This window comes from Capricornis sumatraensis, chromosome 16, assembly GCF_032405125.1.
Source record: "Capricornis sumatraensis isolate serow.1 chromosome 16, serow.2, whole genome shotgun sequence".
NCBI lineage: Eukaryota > Metazoa > Chordata > Mammalia > Artiodactyla > Bovidae > Capricornis > Capricornis sumatraensis.
Genome location: NC_091084.1, coordinates 37,597,477 through 37,625,288, shown reverse-complemented (window position 1 = coordinate 37,625,288; position 27,812 = coordinate 37,597,477). Strand labels below are relative to the sequence as shown.

The window sequence follows — 27,812 nt, the reverse complement described above, 5'->3', positions numbered from 1 at the left end:
AAATGCCAAAACCAAGGCTAGGTCTCTCTGTAGCAACGAATCTTCATTACGCCGCTCACCGCCATACCAATCCGCGGGAAAGCTACCTCCACTAGCCGAGGAAGGCGGAGCCTCGAAGGGCACTCCCGCCACACAGCGCTGGCGGCGGCCGCTGGGCTTCCTGAGAATTGTAGTTTTAGTCACCCATCCATCTCCTTTGTTCAGGCGGTATGTTGTGAACCAGGAAACTACAACTCCCAGAGTGCGCCAAGGTAGCGAGCGCCCGCGGCAGTGACGACTGTGGCGGACAAGGCCCGAAGGGACTCTGCCTTGTGGAGTGGCGCTGCTGCTTGGGCCGGTGGCAGACTGCAGGCTGCTGGCGTCGCGGCTGAGGAGAACGGGCGAGTGGGTTCGACCTTTCCTTTCGTGGTGTCCGCAACGATGAGTGCTGCCAGGGAGTCCCATCCGCACGGGGTGAAGCGATCAGCCTCCCCAGACGACGATGTAAATAACAATGGCGGAGTGGTGGAGGGTTGAGGCCTACCAAAGATTGGGATAGGCGGGGAAGGGTGGATGAAGACGGAGGAAGCGCTTGAGGTGACCTGAATGGGGAGGGCCGCGGGGAGGGCCCAGGAGAAAGGGAAATATACTCTTTTCTTAATTAGGCTTGAACTGTTTGTAGAGTTCTACCCGCTAAGAGCCAGAGACCTGCCTAGGAAGGGGAATCGAGGAAGGAAATTCTGGATGGTCGAGAAGTGAAAGAGCTTAGTCAAGTGTACGTGTTTACCCATTTTGGGGCTGTTGAAGCTTCTTTATGGGTGCTTCTACTAGGAAATGGCAAGATCCTGCTGGTTTTAGGCTTTAAATCCTCCTGTGATAGTCGAGATGTTCGTGCAGATTTGGACAGATTATTCTGGCCGGGATTATTTTTGCAACGTAATGGTAACAGTTAAAATTATTAACTGTATTATTAAGAGTAAACCAAAGTATTGAACGGAAAAACTGTACCGGGAGAAGTGGCGCACAGTACTGAGGCCTGAGACGTTGAGATGTAGAATCCAGTTTTGATGTCAAGTACTTCTCTTCTCCCTCCCCCCAACAGTTGTCAGTTTAAATAGCAGGCCATTCATTCCTTGAAGTAAACCATTAAATATTCACTGCTGTGCCAGATGTTGGGAATTCAAAGATGAATAACTATGGTGTTTATGCTGGGCCTTTTGTGTATTTGTACTAGCTCCTAGCGCGGTGTCATGGACACTGCAGTAACCAGTAAACGTAAAACTAGGTCCTTCATACAATGGATGAATGCCATGGAAACGTAGACGGGGAAATTGGGGAGCCGGGGAAGGTGGAGAGGTTATTGATAAGGATGATGAAGGGAGGATAACTAGTTTACTTTCGATTATTTAAAGCGCTGTCAATTTCTGAATGTGTAGAGGTCTTTGTTTTCTAAAGTGCGGTTCAGTGCTTTTGGTAATATTTTACTTTTCGAAGCATAAAAGACTCATTGAACTCTGTTGGTGCGTCAGTTGTAATAAATGAGATGACGTTAAGACCCATCCCTCATTAGGTAAATGGTGGAGTTAGGTCCAGAATAGTAAGGCTCTTTACGGAAATTAATTTTAGCTCTGCAGAAAGATAAGTAATCAGTAAAGATTTAAGGATGAATAGTTATATAGTGAGATTTATTCGTGCCCGCTGTTCCTCCCTATAACTGGCTTTGAGATATTTTCATGTTAATATGGTAAGCCAGTACTTAATCAGGAATTTATCTAGGCTTTTTGAGTAACCTGGGTGCCGTTTTAAAAACCATTACGCTGTTTTCCCCCTGGTATTTAACTGTGATTTGATTGCTAGAATGTCAGGCACCTGTTTTGCTAGAATCAAAGAAATAATCTTTTATTTTGACAGAAAACTCTTGGCGATATTAGGTAATTTAACAAAGTTGAAATGATTAAATAATTAAATCTCTACAGTTTTTAATGAGGTCAGGTTAAACTACATGACCTTTAAGACCTTTTCCAATCCTATAAGCATTCCTTTTAACAGAGATGGTTACAGTTGCAGTTCAAAATTAGGTCCTCGGACCTTAACACATTATCTATAAATGTTGCTAATGCGTGCTGCAGTTCATGGGGTCGCAAAGAGTCGGACGCGACTGAGCGATTGAACTGAATTCCATATTTTAGTGCAATACAGTAGTAACTTGTCCTTTGACAGTGATTTTTGAGTCAGTTTCTTTAATATTTTAATTTTTGTTGGTAATTGGGAGTTATCTTTAAGTGCTTGTGTTTTTAATATTTTAAGAATAATACATATTTAAATTTTTAAAATACATGTCTAAGTTTAGAAAATCAAATGTAAGTGGTCAGCAGTTTCTAATGTGCCTCTGCACCTAAGATTATCAGTTTTCTTTGCCCACTCACCTCATGTTTATTGGGGGTAACAAATCATGGAATCCAACTCTAGGAAAATGCTGACAATTGTAGAAATAAATTCTAAGAGTTACTACAGTGTGTACTGAAGAGGAGGTAAATTGACTGCAGTTCTATAATAAGTGTATTAAGGATGAAACCAACTTAAAAATGGTTTCGTTGGTTTGATTGGAGTGGAGAAATGAAAGCTGTCTTTTAGGAAGTAGGATGAATACGGACGTTGACTTTAGTAACTGGTGGAGAATCTCTAAGAATGTATGGGCACCCATGTGCTTTTCAGAGTACAGCACTTGAGCAAGGTACTTTCTACTATATGGGAAGACCTGCAAAGAAAAACTGGAAGGACTTCATGATTTTTTTTAATTAGAATTATAAATTGTAGATGATAGGGTTGTTTATGTAAGGCATTGAAGATATTTGCTCTTTTAATAGGAAATTTGGGGAAGTTTTGCTTTTTTAGACAATTATTTTAAATTCTATATATTTGACTGTAGTTCATAAACTACTTGTATGTATCCTGTCTCATTTGATCATGTACAGAGTATTATGTGGAAAGAGCAGAGAATGGAAGCAAGTCATTTAGCCTCTTTGCCTCAGTGTCCTTATTTATTAAATGGACTCTTGAGAGAATGTAAATAAAAAGTGATTTGTAAGTTGTGAAACACTATGCAATTCTTAGGTGTTGGTATTCATAAGACAGCTTTTCAGAAAAGACTCTTAGGGCAGATGGAGAATTAAAACTTAAAAGTTAAATATCAGGTCCAAGGAACAATTGTTTAGTGAGAATCAGAACTTAAGCTTCACTAATACTTTGCTTTTTTGTTTTGGGTTTCTTTTTCTTAACTATATTGAGCCAGAAATAGTTAAGAACTAACTAGTCTATGAAAACATATGAGATGTCAGGTGGGAAGAATTAAAGATTGGGAACTTAGATGGCCAGAATCAGAAGAGCATGCCACCAAAAGGAATTGAGAAGAACCATAAGTGGGTGTCCAATATGGGACAAATATTTCCACTCTTATATGCCCAGGAAGGATGACCATCATTGTTTTACATATGCATTATTCTAGTGGTCTTTTATGAATAATTTTCAGAAGAAAAGATTGTAAAAGTAATTTTATTAGAAATTCTAATAACTTAAATTCTAGAACTTAACCATAACAAACCAAATTTTCTTGATTTTTTTTCGCCATATATGTATCTACACAGTGCATACCCAAAATATTTAGCATTCTCTGAATATAGCTTTTGCTTTTCACTTCTCTTTTCACAGCTATTTGTAAGGCCTCCCCAGACAGCCATTTTGCTTTTTTGCATTTATTTTCCATGGGGATGGTCTTGATCCCTGTCTCCTGTACAGTGTCACGAACCTCCGTCCATAGTTCATCAGGCATTCTATCAGATCTAGTCCCTTAAATCTATTTCTCACTTCGACTGTATAATCATAAGGTATTTGATTTAGGTCATACCTGAATTGCCTAGTGGTTTTCCCCACTTTCTTCAATTTAAGTCTGAATTTGGCAGTAAGGAGTTCATGATCTGAGCCACAGTCAGCTCCCGGTCTTGTTTTTTGCTGACTGTATAGAGCTTCTCCATCTTTGGCTGCAGAGAATATAATCAGTCTGATTTCGGTGTTGACCATCTGGTGATGTCCATGTGTAGAGTCTTCTCTTGTGTTGTTGGAAAGGGTGTTTGCTATGACCAGTGCGTTCTCTTGGCAAAACTCTCTTAGCCTTTGCCCTGCTTCATTCTGTACTCCAAAGCCAAATTTGCCTGTTACTCCAGGTGTTTCTTGACTTCCTACTTTTGCATTCCAGTCCCCTATAATGAAAAGGACATCTTTGGGGGATATTAGTTCTAAAAGGTCTTGTAGGTCTTCTTAGAACTGTTCAACTTCAGCTTCTTCAGCGTTACTGGTTGGGGCATAGGTTGGATTACCGTGATATTGAATGGTTTGCCTTGGAGATGAACAGAGATCATTCTGTCGTTTTTGAGATTTCATCCAAGTACTGCATTTTGGACTCTCTTGTTGACCATGATGGCTACTTCATTTCTTCTAAGGGATTACTGCCACAGTAGTAGATATAATGGTCATCTGAGTTAAATTCACCCATTTTAGTTTATTTTAGTTCACTGATTCCTAGAATGTCGATGTTCACTCTTGCCATCTCCTGTTTGACCACTTCCACTTTGCCTTAATTCATGGACCTGACATTCTAGGTTCCTATGCAGTATTGCACTTTACAGCATCGGACCTTGCTTCTATCACCAGTCACATCCACAACTGGGTATTGTTTTTGCTTTGGCTCTATCCTTTCATTCTTTCTGGAGTTATTTCTCCACTGATCTCCAGTAGCATATTGGGCATCTACTGACCCGGGGAGTTTCTCTTTCAGTATCCTATCATTTTGCCTTTTCATACTGTTCATGGGGTTCTCAAGACAAGAATACTGAAGTGGTATGCCCTTCCCTTTTCCAGTGGACCACATTCTGTCAGACCTCTCCACCATGACCCTCCTGTCTTGGGTGGCCCCACAGGGCATGGCTTAGATTCATTGAATTAGACAAGGCTTTGGTCCTTGTGATTAGATTGGCTAATTTTCTGTGATTATGGTTTCAGTGTGTGTGCCCTCTGATGCAGAGTTCCAAAGAATAGCAAAGATCTGAATGCAGAGTTCCAAAGAATAGCAAGGAGAGATAAGAAAGCCTTCCTCAGTGATCAATGCAAAGAAATAGAGGAAAACAACAGAATGGGAAAGACTAGAGATCTCTTCAAGAAAATTAGAGATACCAAGGGAACATTTCATGCAAAGATGGACTCGATAAAGGACAGAAATGGTATGGACCTAACAGAAGCAGAAGATATTAAGAGGAGGTGGCAAGAATATACAGAAGAACTGTACAAAAAGGAGCTTCACGACCTAGATAATCACGATGGTGTGATCACTCACCTAGAGCCAGACATCCTGGAATGTGAAGTCAAGTGGGCGTTAGAAAGCATCACTACGAACAAAGCTAGTGGAGGTGATGGAATTCCAGTTGAGCTATTTCAGATCCTGAAAGATGATGCTGTAAAAGTGCTGCACTCAATATTCCAGCAAATTTGGAAAACAGCAGTGGGCACAGGACAGGAAAAGGTCAGTTTTCATTCTAATCCCAAAGAAAAGCAATGCCAAAGAATGTTCAAACTACCACTCAATTGCATTCATCTCACATGCTAGTAAAGTAATGCTCAAAATTCTCGAAGCCAGGCTTCAGCAGTATGTGAACCATGAACTTCCAAATGTTCAAGCTGGTTTCAGAAAAGGCAGAGGAACCAGAGATCAAATTGCCAACATCCACTGGATCATGGAAAAAGCAAGAGAGTTTCAGAAAAACATCTATTTCTGCTTTATTGACTATGCCAAAGCCTTTGACTGTGTGGATCACAATAAACTGGAAAATTCTGAAAGAGATGGGAATACCAGACTACCTGACCTGCCTCTTGAGAAACCTATATGCAGGTCAGGAAGCAATAGTTAGAACTGGACATAGACCAACAGACTGGTTCCAAATAGGAAAAGGAGTATATCAAGGCTGTATATTGTCACCCTGCTTATTTAACTTCTATGCAGAGTACATCATGAGAAACGCTGGGCTGGAAGAAGCACAAGCTGGAATCAAGATTGCCAGGAGAAATACCAATAACCTCAGATATGCAGATGACACCACCCTTATGGCAAAAAATGAAGAGGAACTAAAAAGCCTCTTGATGAAAGTGAAAGAGGAGAGTGGAAAAGTTGGCTTAAAGCTCAACATTCAGAAAACTAAGATCATGGCATCCTGTCCCATCACTTCATGGGAAATAGATAGGGAAACAGTGGAAACAGTGTCAGAGTTTATTATGGGGGGCTCCAAAATCACTGCAGATGGTGATTGCAGCCATGAAATTAAAAGACGCTTACTCCTTGGAAGGAAAGTTATGACCAACCTAGATAGCATATTAAAAAGCAGAGATATTACTTTGCCAACTAAGGTCTGTCTATTCAAGGCTATGGTTTTTCCAGTGGTCATGTATGGATGTGAGAGTTGAACTGTGAAGAAAGCTGAGCACTGAAGAATTGATGCTTTTGAAGGGTGGTGTTGGAGAAGACTCTTGAGAGTCCCTTGGACTGCAAGGAGATCCAACCAGTCCATCCTAAAGGAGTTCAGTCCTGGGTGTTCATTGGAAGGACTGCTGCTGAAGCTGAAACTCCAGTACTTTGTCCACCTCATGCGAAGAGTTGACTCATTGGAAAAGACCCTGATGCTGGGAAGGATTGGGGGCAGGAGGAGAAGGGGACGACAGAGGACGAGATGGCTGGATGGCATCACTGACTTGATGGACATTAGTTTGAGTGAACTCCAGGAGTTGGTGATGGACAGGGAGGCCTGGTGTGCTGTGATTCATACGGTTGCAAAGAGTCGGACACAATTGAGCAACTGAGCTGAATATAGCTAACTGCTTATCAGTTGTCGTGTGTGAAACTGAAACATAATTTCATATTTCAGATCTATTTATAATAGATCTTAGCTTTATGTTTATTCTTGCATTTGCATCATCAAAATATGATACCTGAAGAATTTTTTTGAAACACTTTCATTTCTCATAGTTTTGTGTTGAAAGGGGGGGTTGGCTTCTTTGCTCTATAATTACACAGCATTTTCATTTTCAGATTATAAAGTCAACTGAAGTGATCAATTCAGTGAATGCTTTCATTTCTGTATTCCTTCTAGTCACCAGCCCTTAATATTTGCCCACTTAAAAACTATATGAAAGAAGTTTTGGTGTACAAATATCATAAAAGAGGAAATTGTTACATATCTCTCTAGAAAAAATGGGGTGGTCCAGGCTGTTGTTGCAGTAATGCAAAATGAAGCCTGTTGAATGGCTTTCTAGATGAAAGTATCATTTCTTTTTTTGTCTTTTTTCTTTGTCTCACATTAACTTCCACATTGGAGAAAAATTATCTCTCTCATTGACTTCTGGGTTGGGGAAATCTAGTATTTCATCATCCAAAAACTCATAGTTTTAGATTTTTGCAGTTAAGTTTGCCATTATTGTTAGAGTGTGTACCCTACTTGTCATTTTGCATTCATCTGCTGCTGCTAAGTTGCTTCAGTCATGTCTGACTCTGTGCGACCTCATAGACGGCAGCCTACCAGGCTCCCCCGTCCCTGGGATTCTCCAGGCAAGAACACTGGAGTAGGTTGCCATTTCCTTCTCCAATCCGTGAAAGTGAAGTCGCTTAGTTGTGTCCGACTCTTAGCAACCCCATGGACTGCAACCTACCAGGCTCCTCCATCTATGGGATTTTCCAGGCAAGAGTACTGGAGTGTGTTGCCGTTGTCTTCTCCAATTCATCTTCTAATTCATGTAATAGTTGTGAAATACCTCCTGTCTGTCTAGGTTTTTTTACTCAGTTGCCATTATGGGTAGAAATGTAAAAATTTTCAACTGTGTCCAAAGAAAGCTAAAGCATACAACAGAGAGGTGATGTCTTCTTGAAAGATGATGCAATTCTTTGGACAACACAATGGGATAACTTTTCTTATTATTTTAGTCATTTTTAGCATAATTGGGAATGATTAATGAATTATAATGAAATAATTCTTACATTTGTTTCAAGTTGTAGGGAAAAATATTGCTTGGATTCCATAATACTTGCTAGATTTATAAAAAGGTTCACTAGACCCATTTGATAATTACAAGATAGGATGAGTTTTGCTCTATTCTTTTTAAAAAAAAAAAATAGTAAATATTCTCTTTGTTCTTTGGAAGACCTTAAAAAGAATAAAAGTCCTAACATACTAGTCCTTAGAAGTAACAGAAACTGTTCAAAAAAGAAACTAAAAATGGGTCCAGTTGACTCTGAAGTTATACTGTTCTTTAGAATATTACTATAGCCAGTTTTTAACTTCAGTTAACAGCTGTGGCAGCCTTCTAGGTTCAAAGTATTAGATACCCTTGGGCCCTGTAAGGCTCTAAGTAGCTCTCACAGTGTGGTCAACATCATCACCATCTCTTAAGAATTTGTTGGAAGTAAATCCTTGAGCTCCACCCTAGATGTACTAAATATGAAATTCCTGAGGTACAGCCCAGCAGTCTGTGTTTTAACCAGCCCTCAAGGTAATTCTTAGAGGTGTAAACTTTTGAAACCCAGATCTCTGGTTTCAAAAAGACTAAAGGAGTTTGCCTTATGGTAACAGAAAATAAGTATTTTTTAAATCAAATATAATACATATGGTTAACTTCCTAATCAAGAATGAGTCTAGTTTATAGTGAAAACTGATGGGAGTGGGAGGAAGGAAGAAACTTGAGATTTACTAGTAGACTCTTTCTAAGTTTTCTTAATATTTATTATTATACAGAAAAGATTAACTGGTCTATTTCTTTTCCAGCTTGGATCTAGCAATTGGGAGGCAGCAGACTTAGGTAATGAAGAAAGAAAACAAAAGTTCTTGAGACTTATGGGAGCAGGAAAGGTAAGCATCAGACAGAATACATTTTTATCTTTTCTGTGAAAATAATGCCCTTTTTGTGTATGTTAAGTGACAAAGAATGAATACACTCAGATTCCATTTTACTTTATGTTTTAAAGTCTGCCTGATTAGTTTTTTGTAGCTATAACTGACCTAACTGAGCTGCTTCTAGGATTCTCTGTGCCACTGGGTGATAGTGTTTAGAGACTATATAGAGAAAAAAAATTGGTTTGAGCAGACTCCTGTGGAAGAAAGAAAAGGCAAAAGTTGTGATTTGCCATCTGTTAGCCTAATAATTTGATACTTCTGGGCAGACCATTTGGTAGATCTTACAAAGAATAATCTTTCATATTTTATAGTTTGTCCAGCTCTTTACGTAGTGGCCAGGGGAATAGCCTTTATCAAAAACTTGAATTCTGTCCTCTGCCTTTGTTTTTTTATTCATATGAGAATGCATTCATGCATTTTACCAATGACTGTTGACTGTCTTAATACATTTCAAGCACTGTCCTAGGTCCTGGAGGAGCAGGGTGAGATCACACAGATCAGTAACTCATGTTTGGAGTCATCATGTGCTGGAGGATACCAGATAATGACAATATCGAATTATAATTACTATGGAAGAGCTATGCACATGCTGCAAAATCAGCAGACAAGGGAAGCTAACTCTTGTTTAGCAGCACAAGAAAGCTTCCCAGAAACAGAATTGATCTGAATCTGAGAGGATTAAGAGTTAGCCAGACTAGAATAGTGGAGTTGGGCATATGGAAAGATCATGTAAGATGTTAGGACCTATACAAAGGAAGCATTGTATAATACTACATTAGTCCAGATTTCCAATAATTTGTGATTTGTCATAGAAAGTAGTCTGAAGTTTCTCTTGCTTCATGTAAATAGATATTCTAAGGATATATGAAGTAATAGTTTAGGAAGTATACTTAATCTAGTAGAATTAAATTTCTTTAAGTACCTTGAAATAACATCCTAACATAAAATATATGAAAGTTAACCACCAGTGGTCAGTTATATCTCAGTAAAACAGGAGGGAGCGAGTAAGGTGGAGGACAGATTGAACAATTAAAAAAAACAATTGGGGTACTGATAAATGGGTATAGCATATATTAAATTCTTTGATAGCAAAGATTATAACTGATCTTTTAGTCACAGGGTGCTATCATCTTAGAATAACTCAATGTCATTGTATATATTCAAATCTTGTTACATATTTTCTGCAATCTAAAGGAGCAGTCTACTTAATTGTTGATTTGCTTTTGTGCTAATAATATCTAGGGCAATAAGCATTAATGCTTGAAGCTTTTCAGGAGTATCATTTGGGTATGGAGAACGTGACATGATTTCACCATAGGATGATTTGTTAGCTACTGTATTTCTTCACACTTGATTGGTTAAGATTGCTTTGCAGAGTCAAATTTTAATGAACAGTTTTGCTGTTATTGTTGAGTTGCTAAGTCGTGTCTGACTCTTTTGCAACCTCATGGACTGTAGCCCTCCAGGCTCCTCTGTCCATGGGATTTTGCAGGCAAGAAAACTGGAGTGGGTTACCATTCCCTTTTCCAGGGGATCTTCCTGACCTAGGGATTGAAACCAAGTCTCTTGAAAGGGCACGCAAACTCTTTATCACTGAGCCACTAATTTTGGTGAACAATATTTTTTTCATTTGGTATTCTTTTTTTTTAATTGAAGTATAATTGATTTACAGTTTTGTATTAGTTTCAAATATACAGCAGAGTGATTCAGTTATGCATCTATATCTGTTTTTCAGATTCTTTTTCATTATAGTTTATTATAAGATCCTGAGTATAGTTCCCTGTGCTGTATATATGTATAGTAGGACCTTACTGTTTGTCTATTTTATATATGAGATTTTGTGTCTAAAATTCCAAATTTATCCCTCCCACCCGTCTTGCCCTTTGGTAACCGTAATTTGTTTTCTATGTCTGTAAGTCTGGTTTCTGTTTTGTAAATAAGTTCATTGTATATTTTTTTAGATTTTACATGTGATATAATATTTGTTTTTGTCTGGTTTCATTTATTATAATATCTAGATCCATCCATGTTGCTGCAAATGGCATTATTCATTGTTTCTTTTATTGCTGAGCAGTATTCTATTGTGTGTATATATATATATAATTCCATTATATATGTACGTATGTATACACACCACATCTTCTTTATCCATTTACCTAAATGATGGACATTTAGGTTGCTTCCATGACTTGGCTTTGTAAATGCTGCTGCTATGAACATTGGAGTGTTTATATCTTTTTGAGGTAGTTGTCTTTATATATATGCCCAGGAATGGGATTTATGAATCATATGGTAACTATTTCTAGTTTTTTAAGGAACTTCCATACTGTTCTTCATTTACATTCCTACCAACACCTATAGGAGGGATCCTTTTTCTCTTCATCCCCTCCAGCATTTATTGTCTGTAGATCTTTTGATGATGACCTTTGTGACCAGTGTGAGGTGATACCCCCTTGTAGTTTTGATTGGAGTTTCTGTAATAATTCATGATGTTGAGCATTGTTTCATGTGTCTTTTGGCCATCTGTATGTCTTGGAAAAAGGTCTGTTTAGATCTTCTGCCTATATTTTGATTGGGTCAGGATTTTCTTTTGATATTGACCTATAGGAGCTATTTGTACATTTTGGAAATTAATGTGTTGGTGGTGTCATCATTTGTAAACATTTTTTCCCATTCCATAGATTGTTTTTTCATTTTGCTTATGGTTTCCTTTGCTGTGCAAAAGCTTTTAAGTTCAAGTTTTTTTAGGTCCCATTTGTTTATTTTTGTTTTATTTCCATTACTCAAAGAGACAAGTGAAATAAATAGTGCTGCAATTTACTTGTATCTTTAATCCTGTTCAAGTTTATATTTGAATACACTGTTAGAGAATGTTCTAATTTCATTCATATACATGTAGCTGTCCAGTTTTCCAAGCACCACTTATTGAAGAGACTGTTTCTCTGTTGTATATTCTTGCCTCTTTTATCATAGATTAATTGACTATAAGTATATGGGATTATTTCTGGGCTTTTGATCCTGTTCCATCAATCTATGTATGTTTTTGTGCCAGTTCCATACAGTTTTGATTACTGTAACTTTGTAGAATAGTCTGAAATGAGGGTGTGATTCCTCTGACTATTCTTCCTCAAAATTGTTTTGGCTCTTTGGGGCCACAGAAATTTTAAAATGATTTGTTCTAATTCTTTGAAAAATGCCATTGGTGATTTGATAGGGATTGCATTAAATTGATAGATGGCTTTGGGAAGTATGGTCACTAACAGTATGGATTCTTCCAATTCAAGAATACTTTCCATCTGTTTCTGTTGTCTTCAGTTTCTTCTGTTAGCATCTTTTAGGCTTCTCAATACAGTTCTTTTTCTTGTTTAGGTAGGTTTATTCCTTGGTATTTTATTCTTTCTGATGTGATGGTAAGTGGAATTGTTTCCTTAATTTCTCTTTCTGATAGTTCATTGTTAATGTATAGAAATGCAGCCAATTTCTATATATTAATTTTGTAGTCTGCAACTTTACCCAGTTCATTGATGAACTCTAGTAGTTTTCTGCTGGTGTCTTTAGGATTTCCTGTATATGGTATCATGTTATCTGCAAACAGTGACAGTTTTACTTCTTCCTTTCTAATTTGGATTCCTTTTATTTCTTTTTATTGTCTGATTGCTGTGGCTAGGATTCCCAATACTATGCTGAATAAAAGTGGTAAAAGTGGGTATCCTTGTCTTGTTCCTGATCTTAGGGGGAATGATTTCAAGTTTTCACCTTTGAGTGTCATGTTAGCTGTAGGTTTGTCGTATATGGCCTTTATTATGTTGAGGCAGATTCCCTCTGTGCCCACTTTCGGAAGAGTTTTTATCATAAATGTATGTTGAGTTTTAGCAAAAGTTTTTCTTCATCTACTGAGATTGTCAGTTGAAAAAATGCACAATATAACAGTTGAAAATTATTTTATTCAGCAGATTTTCTGAGTACTTAAACCCAGAAGGCAGCCTCTCAGATTGCTCTGAGCAACTGCTCCAAAGAGGTAAGGGAGGAGCCTAAAACCAGATAAGTTGGAACATCAAAAGATTACTGTTAACTAGGGAAAATCCAATATGTTAAGTTAGTGAATTTAACACTTCATGTGGGAAAGTACAAGAGTCTAGACTCATGGAAATCATTCTTTTGATAGGCATCTTAAGTGTTTAGGGCCAGGATCCTGCTTTTCTACATTCTGAATCTCTACCAGGAGCAAAGTAGTGAATGCAGTGGCCACTAGCTTGATGGCTACAGTGCCCTTTGTTTACTGACATGGCTACATTTTTCATTCATAGTTCTTCTTTCCTCTTAAATTCAACCAACGTTTGAGAGGCCCTTTGTGACCAATTTTGTCCAACAGTGCTAGGGAGTCTCGTGTGTGAGTGTGAGATTAACTGTCTTAAGACCTTTGCCATCATTAGTTTTTTGGAGACCTGGTTACAACATTGGGTAATGCAAGAGACAATCTTATAAACTAGACAAGATAATTAATATAGTTAGTAACATTAATAACTTCGCCATCATTAATTTTTTGGAGACCTAGTTACACGTTGGGTAATGCAATAGATAAACTTATAAACTAGACAGGATAATTAATATAGTTGGTAACATTAATAAGGTCATAGTATGGCAGGGAAAGACAGAGTATAAACAATTAATGTTTTATTTTTGTTTATAAAGGAATACTTGATCAACTTGTAGATCATGGAATAATAAGGAAAAGTTTTTCTGGAAAACAAAGACGAAAAGCTAGTATTTTCCCCCCAAAAGTCATAGTTATATATTTATTATTTCATTCAGTCCCATGTAATGCCTGTTGATCTGGATGAAGTTATCAGGTTTTACATGAGAGTTTTGTCATTTCTTAACATATTTCAGTGATATCATCTAAAAGTTACCAGAAACTTACATTTTTTTTAAAAGTTCTTTTTATGAATCTTCTTGAAGATCTTCATTTTATAAAATCATTAGAGTAAAACAATGGTTGTTCATAAATGACAGGACTTAAAATGGCATGGTTAAAGAACTGACTACAATGTAGTTGACAAGGAACTTGGGTATTTCTGTGAACATAAAACATTTTAAGACAATAAGTAGAATTATAGTGATAACATTATACCAGGGCATCTCAGATTTTTAGTAATTTCATGTAAATTTTGGAATATCTATTAATGGCATCCATATAATATAACATAAGGTTCATCTCTAATTACATGACAATGCTTCTCAAGTAATTTAACATACCTGATAAACCTAATTAGTTTGACATTGCTCGCTGAGGTGTCTTGGTCCCTCTGAAGCATCCCAGAGTTAGTAGGAGGTCAGGAGAACTTTAGAGTTTGATGTTTGGGAAGTCTGTCCATACTGTCAACAGTTGATCAAATAGGATCATACATAGATCATTCTGAAACAGTACTTAAACACAGTGACAAAAGATTGCAAAGCAAATGTAGATCACCTAAAGGTAAAGAAACTCATATAATCTGTTGTCAAAAGCAGTTTTCTAAAAAAAACTTTATTCTTTCAACAGAGAGAAGAAACAAATCCAGTCATGTACCAGCCTGCTTTTAACAGCAAAATCCATTTATGTAATTCAGTCTAATTTTAGTCAGTCCTGACCATGTACAAAATTCTTTTCTCAGAGTTCCTTTTCCACAAACCTTCCGTCACTTTCTATATTATTTTGTCTCTTTTCTCATCTACAACTAACCACTTCTAGGAAAGAGTTACTTTCTTTTCTCTTATCAAAATGCAAATCTAATCCTCAGAACTTTTGTTCTTAACACATCTTACTTTTCTAACATACTGGACTGTTTTTCTTTATTATTTGTAGTAGCTTTAATTTTGTATTAAATTAGGATTCTTAACTCTTAAAAACTTTTTCTAGTGAATACTAAGAAATAAGCAATTATGAACTGTCTTTTACGTAGCATTCTGTAGATTCTTAGGTGAACATAAATACCAATTTTTATAAACTCAATTCTGTCAACTTTAACACCTTTGACTCTAGTTTTTATTAGGACTCAGTCAGCAAGTCTTGGTTTTACAGGGATTCCTAGAAACTTTCCTTTCTTTTATCCTCCAACCATTTTATCTGTTTTGTATAAAAGTCTCTGGTGTCCTCAGTGAGGGGTTGAGCCAAGTGACTCAGGCCCTTTTCTCAATCTTTGAAGCTGATAAATTGGCCCATTTCCCCGAGTAATTGTTGATCAGGATCTCAGTGCAATTTTCTTCCACCGTTTAAATACGTATATATATATATATGTATGTGTATATATATATATATATATATGTGTGTGTGTGTATATATATATATATGTGTGTGTGTGTATATATATATATATATATATGTATGTATGTATATATATAAGAGGTAAATAGAGCAGGCCTACTTGAGGTCTTTTATTGTTGGGGACCAGTACTTTGAGGCGAGGATCCCTTTGACACATTGAACCTTAGGTAATGTTTGAGAATCTTTTGTTTTAATCCCTTTGGCATTTTTATCCCATTTTAAAATAATCATTTATCTAAACATTTCTTTATCCATTTGGGATAAGTTCCTTTAAAATTTTTACGTTGTTGGGAAATAGTCTCTAGACTTTCCCTTTGGTTTTTTTCTGTTAATCAACCTAATTAATATTAGTTATTCTACTGCTTTTATCAGCATCCATAAGATCCATTAAAGGGAAGCAGAAACCAAAATAAGATTTCCCAAACTAGTTTTTTGGGTTTGTCAAACTGAGAGTGTTCTTAGAGTTAACCATTATATACTGTTTTTTCCCCATCTTTTAATCTTTTTCCCCATAGGTATCAAGAAAACACATATTTATAATGTTGTTTAGTCACTGAGTCATGTCTGGCTCTTTTGCAACCCCATGGACTGTAGCCCGCCAAGCTCTTTGGTCCACACGATTTCCCAGGCAAGAATACAGGGATGGATTGGCATTTCCTTCTTCAGGGGATCTTTCCAACCCAGGGATCAAACCCACATCTCCTGCATTGGCAGGTGGATTCTTTAGCACTGAGCCACCAGGGAATCCTGTTTATAATAAGAGCCCTCTAAAAATTTAGATATTTAGAAGTTTCTCCAATTTAAAGGATCGATCATCTGGTTGTTAGTGAGATGTATCTTAATAGTAGTGACTTAAACCAATAACACAAGAGAGTTCTCCACAAGAGAGTGTGAATGATGCCACCTAAACAGATCCAGAAAGTTTATTCTCAGAAATAAGTCTAAGAAAGTAAAGTGAAGTCGCTCAGTTGTGCCTGACTCTTTGCCACCCCATGGACAGTAGCCTGCACCAGGCTCCTCCGTCCACGGGATTTTCAAGGCAAGAGTACTGGAGTGGGTTGCCATTTCCTTCTCCAGGGAATCTTCCCAACCCAGGGATCAAACCCAGGTCTCTCACATTGTAGACAGACACTTTACCTTCTGAGCCACCAGGGAAGTCCATAGAAAGTAAGAAAGTAACGGCCTTCACTAAATAAGCTGATGCAGTAAAGGTTAAGAATGCAAAAAGCCCCTGTGAGTTGGTAAATTCAGACAAAAGCTGCTCAGAATTTCAGTCTATTTGACTGGCTGCTAAATGTACACCATATGTGTACCTTTTGGATGACAGAGACCAAGTGCTCAAAACACACACCTCCAAAGAAAAGGCCTGAAGAGCAGGTAAAACATTTATATCTCAAAGACACAGAAGAAAAAATGAATGAAAATCCCCCTAGAAGGGCTTTTGTTTTTTAACATCAAAATTCTGGTTTTTTTCAAGCTGACTTTTTCTAACTTAAGTGCATATACAAAAACGAGTTCCATTTAGTCGTTTTCAGGGCAAGACTCCTTAATTTACTTTCGGGTATAAGTTCTGTATGTACATGAATCTGGCTGGAGTATTAGTCGGAAATTGGCTTTCTGACACTCCTCATTTCTCTGAGTGAGTCTGTTTCCTATCTTAAAGTTGAATTTCTCTCAGATTTACTACTGCACTTTTATCCCAACAGATTCTTACTAAGGTAGCCAATTTGAGGAAAACATCAATCAGGTCAGCTTCTTAACCCAACCATTCAGCCAAGACCGCTTAGTATGTTTTCAGTTGAGGAAATCCCAATGTCTTCCCATTGAGTTCCCCAGTGTCTTTCAGGTAGGGGGCACTTTCTCTCAGGGTCTTTCATCTGGGCTCCCTTATAGTACCTTTCAACTAGGGGGAGCCACTCTCTTTCAGCTGGGGAGCCAGGCACCTGTTAGACACCACCAAATATAACTCATCATCATCAGGAACCAGGAGAGACTCATCCAAATTCGTCTGCGCTCTCTGAGGAGACAGAGGAGCACAACAGGCCTCTGTTGGTATCAAGGCCTCAGTTCCTCATAGCGTTCAGACAAAAGGGAGGCATCTTCTCTGTGTCCCTTCCTGGTCACCAAAACTGTCCACTGGAAAAAATACACAACCTAAAAGTTGAAAATTATGTTTTATTTGGCAGATTTTCTGTGGACTTAAGTCAGCCTCTCATATTGCTCTGAATTACTGCTCCAAAGAGGTAAAGGGATATATAGACATTTTTGCAACAAAAACTATAAATGAAACATCAAAAGATTACTCTTCATTAAAGAAACTAAGGAAAACCAGACATGTCAAATTAATGAATTTAATGCTTTTCAGGGAAGATTTAATGGGAAGATATAAGAGTTTGGACTCACTGAAATCATTCCTCTGATATACACCTTAGATACCTAGGGCCAGTATCCTGGTTTTCTCCATCCCAAATCCCCTCAGGGTGCACAATTGGGGGTGGCTGCTAATTTGATGGCCAAAATATCCTTTATTTATTGATGTGGCAGGCCACATCTTTCATTCACAAGAGGATCGTATAGTTTTTTATTCTTCAATTAATGTGGCATATCACACATTGATTTGCCAGTATTGAAAAATCCATGCATTGTTGGGATAAATCCTGTCTGATCATATTGCATGATCTTTTTAGTGTATTATTGTATTCAGTTTGCTAGTATTTTGTTGAGGGTTTTTGCATCTGTTCATCAGTAATATTGGCCAGTAATTTTCTGTTTGTTATCTTTGTCTGGTTTTGGTATCAGGGTGATGGTGGCTTCATGGAATGACTTTGGGAAATTTCCCTCCTCTTTAGTCTTTTGGAAGAGTTTGAGAAGGAGTGGAATAAGTTCTTTGATGTTTATTAGAATTCCTCAGAAGTCATCAGTTCCTGGATTTTTGTTTGTAGTGAGTTTTTAAAGTTACAGATTCTATCTATTTCACTTCCAATGTCCAGTCTTTGAAATTTTTATTATGTTTCTCCTTGATTCAGTTTTGATGTATGTTTCTAAAAACTTGTCCATTTTTTCTAGGTTGTCAAGTTTGTTGGTGTATAATTGTTGATAGTATTCTCAAGGTTTTTTGGTATTTCTGCAATATTAGTTGTTACTTCTGCTTCATTTCTTATTTTATTTGGGTTGTCTTTTTTCTTCTTGGTGAGCCTGGCCAGAGGTTTGTTGATTCTGTTTACCCTTTCAAAAAAACCTGGCTCTTGGTTGATTTCCGCCCCCCCTCCCAATTTTTAAAAAGCCTCTATTTTCTCTTTGAAAGTGAAAAAGTGAAATTGTTAGTCTCAGTCATGTCTGTCTCTTTGCAACCCCATGGACTGTAGCCCACCAGGCTCCTCTGCCCATGGAATTCTCTAGGCAAGAAAACTGGAGTGGGTAGCCATTCCCTTCTCCAGGGGACCTTCCTAGTCCAAGGATTGAACCTGGGTCTTATTGCAAGGACTTCCCTGGTGGCTCAGAAGGTAAAGCGTCTGCCTACAATGCGGGAGACCTGGGTTCAATCCCTGGGTCAGAAAGATCCTCTAGAGAAGGAAATGGCAACCCACTCCAGTACTCTTGCCTGGAAAATCCCATGGACAGAGGAGCATAGTAGGCTCCTACAGTCCACGGGGTCGCAAAGAGTCGGACATGACTGAGTGACTTCACTCTCTCTTATTGCATTGCAGGCAGATTCTTTATCATCTGAGGGACCAGGGAAGCCCTGTTTCGTCTTCTATTATTTACCCTCTTCTTCTGACTTTGGGTTTTGTTTTTCTAAGTATTTTATGTGGTAGGTTAACTTGTTTGTTTGAGATTTATCTTTTTGAGGAAGGCCTGTATTGCTATCAGCTTCTTACTTAGGGCTGCTTTTGCTGCATCCCACAGATTCTGTATGGCCATGCTTTCATCTGCCTTAAGATATTTTAAAGTTTCTCTTTGATCTCATCATTGACACCTTGATTTTTTTAATACCATGTTGTTTAGTCCCCATATAATTGTTTTTTTCTTGTTTCTCTTTCTGTCATTGATTTCTAGTTTCATGCCATTGTGGTCAGAAAAGACCCTTGAAATAATTTTTATCCTCTTAAATTAGTTACGACTTGTTCTGTTTCCTAGTATGTTGTCTACCCCAGAGAATGTTCCATGTTCACTTGGAAAGAATGTGTATTCTGAGTTTTTGGATGTTATGGCCTATAAGTATCAATCGAGTCTTAACTGTTCTGTTGTGTTGTTTAGGATCTGTTGCTGCATTGGTTTTGTGTAAGACCTGTCCACTGATGTTAAAGTCTCCTATTGTATTCCCATCAATTCTTCCCTATGTCTGTTAGTATTTTATCTTTATTCATTTATGTGCTCCTGTGTTGGGTATGTATATGTTAACAACTGTAATAGCCTTTTCTTGTATTGATCCTGTTATTATTTTATAGTATCCTTTGTCTTTATGGGCTTTGTCTTAAAGTCTGTTTTTTCTGATATGGGTATTGCTACCCCCACTTTCTTGTCATTTCTATTTCCATGAAATATCTTTTCCATCCTCTCAGTTTCAAATCTGTGTGTCCTTCACCCTAAAGAGAGTCTCTTGTAGGCAGCATTATGGTAGGTAGCCTCTTGGTTTAATCCAATCTGCACTCTTGATTGTATCATTTAGTATTCATTTGTATTTAAGGTAGTTGTTGATAGATATTTGTTGCCATTTCAAACCTTCTTTTCCAGTTAAGAATGTATTTCTCTATGTTCCTTTCTTTTTGTTTGTCCTGTTGTGCTTTGACAGTTGGTGTTACGTTTGAGTTCTCTTGTTTTTTTGGTTTATGTGAATTTGTTATGTTTTTGTTTTGTAGTTATCCTGTTTTTCAAGGTTTTTTTTAATAAAATTTCTTATAGCAAAAATTACATATATCAGATTTATTAGTGAAAAAACTAAAACAGTTTGGACAAGTACCTTAATATTTATGGGTTTAAACATTTTCATACTTAAGAAATGTGAAAATGCTTTCTGCCAGGTTACACACCAAATCGCATATGAAGAAAGAAATGTACTAGGTTACATTGATTGTACCCTCGGCATGAGTTTTAAAGAAAATACTGTGAACACTGCCAGTTTGAAGCAGCCTCAACTTGTTGCCTAGGACAGAGTTAAGGATATAAATATGGGTATTGTTAGTCTTTCCTATTTTTAAATGGTTTTAACCCATTGTTATATCTCATTGCTTTAGACTGGTAGTCATAGGTTCAAGCACATTCTAGTAAGAATCTACATTTTCTAACTTCTCTCCCCCATATTTTATGATTTTGATGTCTGTCTTCTTTTACATCTTCCTGTTAAATAAGCCTTTTGGTATTCATGTTAATTATCATTGCTTTCACAAAATTTTTTTTAAAAACTATGGTACTGGCTTACTTAAGTGACTCATTTTCTGATTGTGATTTTCTCTTTCCTATAGGTTTTTGCTGCATTTCTATTTAGAGAAGCCCTTTAAATATTTCTTTTAGAATAGGTTTTGTATTGCTGTATTCTTTCAGTTTTTGCTTGTCTGCGAAATTCTTTCTCTTCTAAATGATAATCTTGCTGTGTAGAGTATCCTAGGGTGTAGGATTTTTAGGACTTTGAATTTATCTTGCCACTCCCTTCTGTCCTGCAGCATTTCTGTAGAGAAGTCAGCTGATAGACTTGAGTTTTTCCTTGTAAGTAACTCTTTTGACTGCCTTTTTTGACTGTGCCACACAGCTTGTGGGATCCTAGTTCTCTGACCAGGAATCAAACCCTGGCCCCCTGCAGTAGAAGTATGGAATCCTATCCACTGGGCTGCCAGAGAACTCCTACTTGCTGCCTTCAGAATTCTCACTTTAACTCTGGCCATTTTAATTATAATGTCACGGTATAGGTCTGTTGGGTTCATCTTGTGTGGGACTCTCTTGCATTTCTTGTACCTGGATATCTGTTTCCTTTTGGTTTGGAGAGTTCTCAGCTATAATTTCTTCAAATGCATTTTCAGCCCCCTCTTCTGTTTCTTCTGGGATTTCTGTTACATGTAGACTGACTTGCTCTGTTTTATACCACATATCTCATATATTGCATTCCTTTTTTTTTCCACTTGTCATTTTGTCTGCTGTTCTGATTGGGTGATTTCCATTATTCTGTCTTCCAGATCATTTATTTATTCTTCTGCATTGTTTAGCTCGCCGTTTATTGCCTTTAGCCCAGGTTTTGTCTCAGCAGATGTTTTCTAATTTTAATTGGCTTCTCTTTACAGTTTGTAGTTATAATGATCTGCATTTTTGTTGATAGCCTTTTTTAACTCCTTTATTGTTTTTATCTTTTTGAACTCGGGGTCTAGTATACTGGAGAGAGGTTTCATTGCACGTCCAAGGGATTTCTCTTGTTTTAATTGGGAACAGTTTCTGGTTTCTTCATTTTACTTATGTTTCACTATAATTTTAGGAGAAACAGTTTTTTGCTATGGGCTTAAAGGGTTGTTTTTTTGTCGAAATATCCCTGTATAGGCCATGAGTCTAATATTTTTGGTGTGAGGGCTGTTTTTAGTATGGGTAATTGCCGCATCTTTCCTCAGTGTATGCTTGCTGTCATCACCTTGTTGTAGGGGTTATAGTTGGTGTGCAGGATGTAATCTGGCCTCAGGTGATGTGAGTTTCTGTGATTCCTTTAACCTGGCCTCAGGTGGTCTCTTGGAGAGCTTCTCTGGTTCCTTTAATCTGGAATGAGGAATGCTAACATCTTATATTTGTTTATGGGGTGTAGTTCTGTAAAGAACTCAGAGATTCTGTTATTTGTATTTCTTGAGGTGGAACTGAGACCGTACCCGAAGACTACACTATTGTTTCTTGACTGCTCCTCACTCCACTCTGCATCCCCTCCCTTCTCTGTTTAGTCTCTGTTTGAATCTGCCCTTTGGAACTCAAGGAAGGTCATGGAGGCTGGAGTCTCTTCCCTACAAGCAAGAAATGAGGGACACAGAAAGGTTTCTGTGCCCAGGAGCCCCACAGGCTCCTGTTTGGTTTCAAAACTAAGTATGAACCATAAAGAATGGATTGGAGCTGATAAATTGAGACTAATTATGTAAGCTAATGAGTTGGTAACTTTGAACTAGATTGTTTTAAATTCTGTGCTTTTTCATAGTGTGAAAGAGTGTTTTTTGTAGCCAGAAGTAATGAGCTAGCTGTTTATGGTCTGTTGCTAAGTAGTAATGATTCTTATTTTTTATATTTTAGATTTCTATCATTTTGTTCATTATCTTTATTTAGCTAAATAATCTGATTTGCTTTCTCTTCAGGATATATACCTGAGACATAAACATTTTAGAAAAGAAAATGTTTAAATTGATCCAGTTTTCTAGTTATCTGTCTGTCTTGTTTAAAATCGACATACTTTCTATCCCCATCCTCTGCTTGGTTTATTGTAATGACACTGCCTTCAGACATAACTATAATTTACTTATTGATTTTGTTTCCCCTCTCCATCCCTATCCATGCAAGAATTAAGTTCAGCATCAGGCACATAGGCAATAATTGTGTTAAATCTGTGGTTTCAAATTCTAATACATTTCCTTCTTACAGAAAGAACATACTGGTCGTCTTGTTATAGGAGATCACAAATCCACATCTCACTTCCGCACAGGTAAGAAGGTAAAATATAATTAAAGTGGAGGTGCTAAATTTGGAATGTGAAATACTTGCATATATTTTGGGATATTCTAACTTCTGTGTATAATTGTTGATTAGTTCTGATGATTAACATGTTGGAAATAGATGTATATGTAAACGTGTTCCATACATCATGTAACAGTATATACTCTGATGAAGGATTTGAAAGAGTTTATATTAATACGATATTCTAACCAAGAAACTGACTTGCTTCTGTTTCCATTTTTACTAATTCACAACATGTAGTATTTTAATTGTAGTGAAGTTTTATGCCTCATCTTGCCAACTGTAGTTTCTAGAGTTTACATATATTTTGTATTCTATTTACTATACAGTGTTAATAGTTGGCATATTATACTGGTTTTTAGTTTATTCACTAAGTTTATGCTCTTCAAAGATCTCAGAGCAAAACTCATTGGAAAACCTGAAGAAATGAATTCTTTTAATTTGGGGGGGGATTTAAAAACTGAAAATGAATTAGAATTTGGATTCAGTCTGCTGAAAAATTTTCATTTAATATTAACCCTGATCTTGGACATTATTAATAACAGGGCACAATACCCCATATACATTTAAGAAAACCTTTACTTACATCATTTAAATCAACTTTATACTGACCTAGATTATGTAGCATATTTTAGAAATTAATAGGCATTTTATTTTTCTAGTGTTGAACAATTACTTCAAATTAATCTGCATTGCTACAGAAGGCTAAAGAGTCTGAACTTTGGCAGAATGGAAATGTATTTAACTGTTGCACTTATTCTTTTAAAATATGAAGTTATTTTCTTGTATTTACAAATTAAAATGCCACGTACAGAAAGCTCCAATGGTATTGGTAATATTTTAGTCCTTGGGTGGTAAGTTTATAGATGGTTGTTTAATATTCCACTTCATAACTTACATGCAACAGAGTTTATGTTAAAAGTATATGTCAAATGTCACCTGCTATATCGGTTCAGTAAAGTGATATGCAAAGAAAGGCATATGGAGAGCCAATTCCAAGGTCATTTTATTTAGCCATTTTCTGAACAGAATTATGTGCCTTTTCATTATTTGTGTTCAAAGACAGAAGCTGCTGTTTGTTGGAGGTGTTTTTCTATGACTAGGAGGAAACTTTCACTTTCAGAAGAACCATTATGAGACTATATTAACTAAAACATGATACCCAAAGTTCTTAGTAATTAATGTTTACAGTATCTAAACTTCAGGCAATTCTGAGAATTCCTTATCTGGTTTAAATTATTACATGGAAAAATTTTTCGTTTTTAATAAAACAGCTTCTAGTTCGAGTAGTTACTAAAGAAGTAAGTTATTTTGTCTGTTAGGTAATTACATATGGTATATAAACCCATTCACAAAATTCACTGTAAAATTACTCAGAGAAATCAGCCCTAAATATAATAGCATCTGTATTATGGGTTTTTTGTGTAATCAAATATTTTTATTAATTTGACTGAAACATAATCAAAGTACACTGGACATACAGGGGAAGAAGACAAGAAAATTAATGAAGAACTGGAGTCTCAATATCAACAAAGTATGGACAGTAAATTATCAGGAAGATATCGACGACATTGTGGACTTGGCTTCAGTGAGGTAGTAATTAACATATTTTCATTAAGTGGAAAGATACTTCTAATTTGATATCACTTATTTCTGTTAAATTACTCTAGCAACCAAGAATCCTATGTAGAAACCTCTCTTTATACAGTTACTTAAAATATTTTTATATGCCAAACAGTCTTTGTAGATAATGAGAAGAGAGATTGAGAGTTTTTGAAATACTAGAGTTTTTTGATACTAGCTTAATGTACATTCTGCTTGGAGAATCATTAGGGCACATTTTAAGTAGGCATGAACAACGTACTCACAAGTTAGATGAAGTATTTCATGTAAATACTCATTAGTTATCTCAGTTGTTTCCTATGTCACCTCGTTCCATATAACTACTGGTTCTTTACTCCAAAATAATGTAATATGCAAAACATTGGTAACTGTTTTCAGCATTCCCGTGAATCAGTGGTTAACTTGCCTTATTCTTAAAAAAAGTATTGTTTCCATCAGGAAGACAATGTTAATTTCAAACTAGGAAGGGAAGGAAAGGTGGTGGTTTCAGAGCCCTTTCTTAAGCAAAAATCCTCCTCAAGTACCAGTTTATGAAACAGCTGGAGACGCCTGAGCCCTCAGCTCTTCCCTAGGCAGCCTCTGTTCTTAAACTGCTGATTTAATGGCTAGAGAGTGAGACAAAAATGAGGGTCTTTTCCAGTTTTTGTACTGGATAATTTTAATAGGCTGTTGGTTGATGTTTGTAGGTAGATGATCATGATGGAGAAGGTGATGTGGCTGGAGATGACGATGATGATGATTCACCTGATCCTGAAAGTCCAGATGACTCTGAAAGTGATTCAGAGTCAGAGAAGGAAGAATCTACTGAAGAGCTCCAAGCTGCTGAGCACCCTGATGAAGTGGAGGAGTCCAAAAACAAAAAAGATGCAAAAAGCAACTATAAGATGATGTTTGTTAAATCTAGTGGCTCATAACTCCCAAACACTTAGTCTTTGTATTAAAAGTAAGCCTTATTGTTATAATGCACAGTGGAGGACTGCTTATAGAGCACAGACCTTTGTATTATAATTTTTAAAAAGGCCCTTTTAAATAATTACAAAGAGTGTTTGCTTTCAGATGCCATGGGTTACACTTTTATGGGCATGATTATAACCATTTTTGTAAAGAGTAAGAGTTGTATAAAATAAGAAATAAATATAATACTCAACTTCTTTTCATGTTAGCATCATCAACAATCTCTAATATCACCTTTTTACCCCTTCAGATACAGTTATGGGGGAAACAGTATTTTTTTGTGTGGTAGCTGTTTATCTTTTTTTGTTTCTTCATGTTTTTCTTTTATAAATTTTTATCTGGTACTGTGATGTGTTCATGGGAAATATTCTTTTATTATACTTTCTCATAGTAGAACTATTCATCATGGATATTTCTGCTGCCAATAACAATCTAAATTAATGCTGGCAAAATATTTGGAACTTAGTTTACTCTTACTGATTCAGCTCTACTCTTTTGGACCAAAGCAACATGAGAGCAAATACTTTTCACACCTGTTAGGCTGGGGTTGCAGTTGTCATATATTTGGAATGTTATTATCCCAAGTAGTCTTTATATAATTTGAATGATATTGTATGTTAGATTTTTCTTTTAATATAAAATTGGCCAATTTTTACAGAAGAAAATTTTTCTCTGATCATTTGGTCCTATCTATTTAGGAATATGTAAAATGGAACTTTTTTTTTTTTAAAGGTAATATGTGACCAAAGTTAATTTCCTTCCTAATGCTTAAATAAAGAGAAAGTGGCTTCCCATATTTGGTTGTAATACCTTTATCCTCCTTATCTAAAAATGAGGAACAGGCTTATTGAACAAGAATCTGAAACCAAATTCTCTTCATTTTATCCCAGTGCTGTTATCCTGATTATCTTACAAAAAGGAGTATTGCTTTGATTTTATCACTACTTCTGTTGGAGTAAGATTAGTATCTGACTACTATTATGTGGTTAATTTGTACAGCAGGATAACACAAACTGCATTATGTGCTAGTCAATGATGTTTGAGTAATTGGGTTCAAAATCTTAATGTTTCTAAGTGATGTGTTCAAAGGCTTGAGTTAAAACTATTTGTTTGCTGAACTGTTATACGTCTAGATGCTTAAGTATGTTAATGTGTTGGATTTTTTTTTTTTTTTTTTAGTCCCTGTGTCATTTTGAAGTATAGAATGTGTTCGAGGAATGTAGCAACTAGAACAGGTGATTTTTGGATTATGCAGTCCATCCTGAAATTTTTTTTAGATTTCACACCCCCAACATTTTTTTTTCTTATTTCTCACATTGTTTTATAATAGGTGTTACCCTATATAGTAAAATACTGAGTCAGTGGGTAGTAAACAGAATGTACAACATTTAACAAATAGCATTTGGTTTAAACAAGTTTGGCTTTGTTCAGATTTCAGTTTGGCCATTGATTTTCAAATAACTAGCCTGTAGGGTTGCTTATTACAACTAATTTAAGAAGTGAAAACTGATTTATGTTTAACAGTGTTATATTTTTAAAAGTATTTTTCATCAATTTATTTAAATATGCTGGGTTATTAGTAAGCCTTGATTCTTATATAAATAGAAGAGCCTTGTTCTAAAATAACTACACTGGAGGACCTTTTTTCTTCATCTTCAAGTAGAGAAATTCTTACTCCAGTTCATTTATTATTGGACATTTAACAAAATTCAGGGTCGGAATAAATTTAGGTCTGTTGGACCATGTGGCCCAGTGGCCCAGCACCACATTAAATATCATGGCTGTCTTTTAAGCATGAACATTGGGTTTTTGTTTTTCTTTATTAAATTGTGGGGGAAGGGGATTAAAGGAAGACAGATACAATGCCATTTTGATACCCTACTAAAGTACCAGGAGGGAAAACAATTTGCTTTTGCGCAATGAAATATGCTATTGAGGTGAAAGTTGAGTGGCAACTTTTTCCTACTATTGATACTTTCTTACCTGAAATATACTTCTCCCAGGTGTTGATTATACTGATGTTCCAGTGATCTTTCTATTGTAAAGGTTTCCAGGAACACAGATTCCTGTGTGTATTAATAGGTAAAAGTCTTCTCATATCTGTAATTTTTTAAACCTGGAAGAATTCAAGGTATAGAAAAAAGTCCGATGTGATTGTTGTTCTGATTAAACAATGGTTTGAGAGCAGAAAGGTGGGTCATATTTTTTGAGTAAATTTTGAGGTAGTAAATTTCAGCTGCCCAGTTGGCATCAGTGAACACTGCAGGGCTGTGGTTCCATTG

At 36.5% G+C, this 27,812-nt stretch overlaps 1 protein-coding gene across 1 annotated transcript; it reads left to right on the top strand.

Annotated features, from left to right (window-relative positions):
* Positions 1-287: 287 nt before the first annotated feature.
* C16H11orf58 (chromosome 16 C11orf58 homolog) lies at positions 288-27,705 on the top strand. The gene is made up of 5 exons (XM_068988447.1): positions 288-483; positions 8,835-8,918; positions 22,861-22,921; positions 24,437-24,546; positions 25,263-27,705. Exons 1-5 carry the CDS (start codon positions 421-423, stop codon positions 25,488-25,490), a joined length of 546 nt encoding a protein of 181 aa, XP_068844548.1. The 5' UTR covers positions 288-420; the 3' UTR covers positions 25,491-27,705.
* Positions 27,706-27,812: the final 107 nt, after the last annotated feature.

What these genes read in the sequence shown, in the direction of transcription:
- C16H11orf58 (XM_068988447.1), top strand. Translation starts at nt 421, where the DNA reads ATGAGTGCTGCCAGGGAGTCCCATCCGCACGGGGTGAAGCGATCAGCC. An exon ending in CACATCTCACTTCCGCACAG is followed by an intron (nt 22,922 to 24,436) that starts GTAAGAAGGTAA and finishes CTGGACATACAG; the next exon opens with GGGAAGAAGACAAGAAAATT. An exon ending in GTGGACTTGGCTTCAGTGAG is followed by an intron (nt 24,547 to 25,262) that starts GTAGTAATTAAC and finishes TGATGTTTGTAG; the next exon opens with GTAGATGATCATGATGGAGA.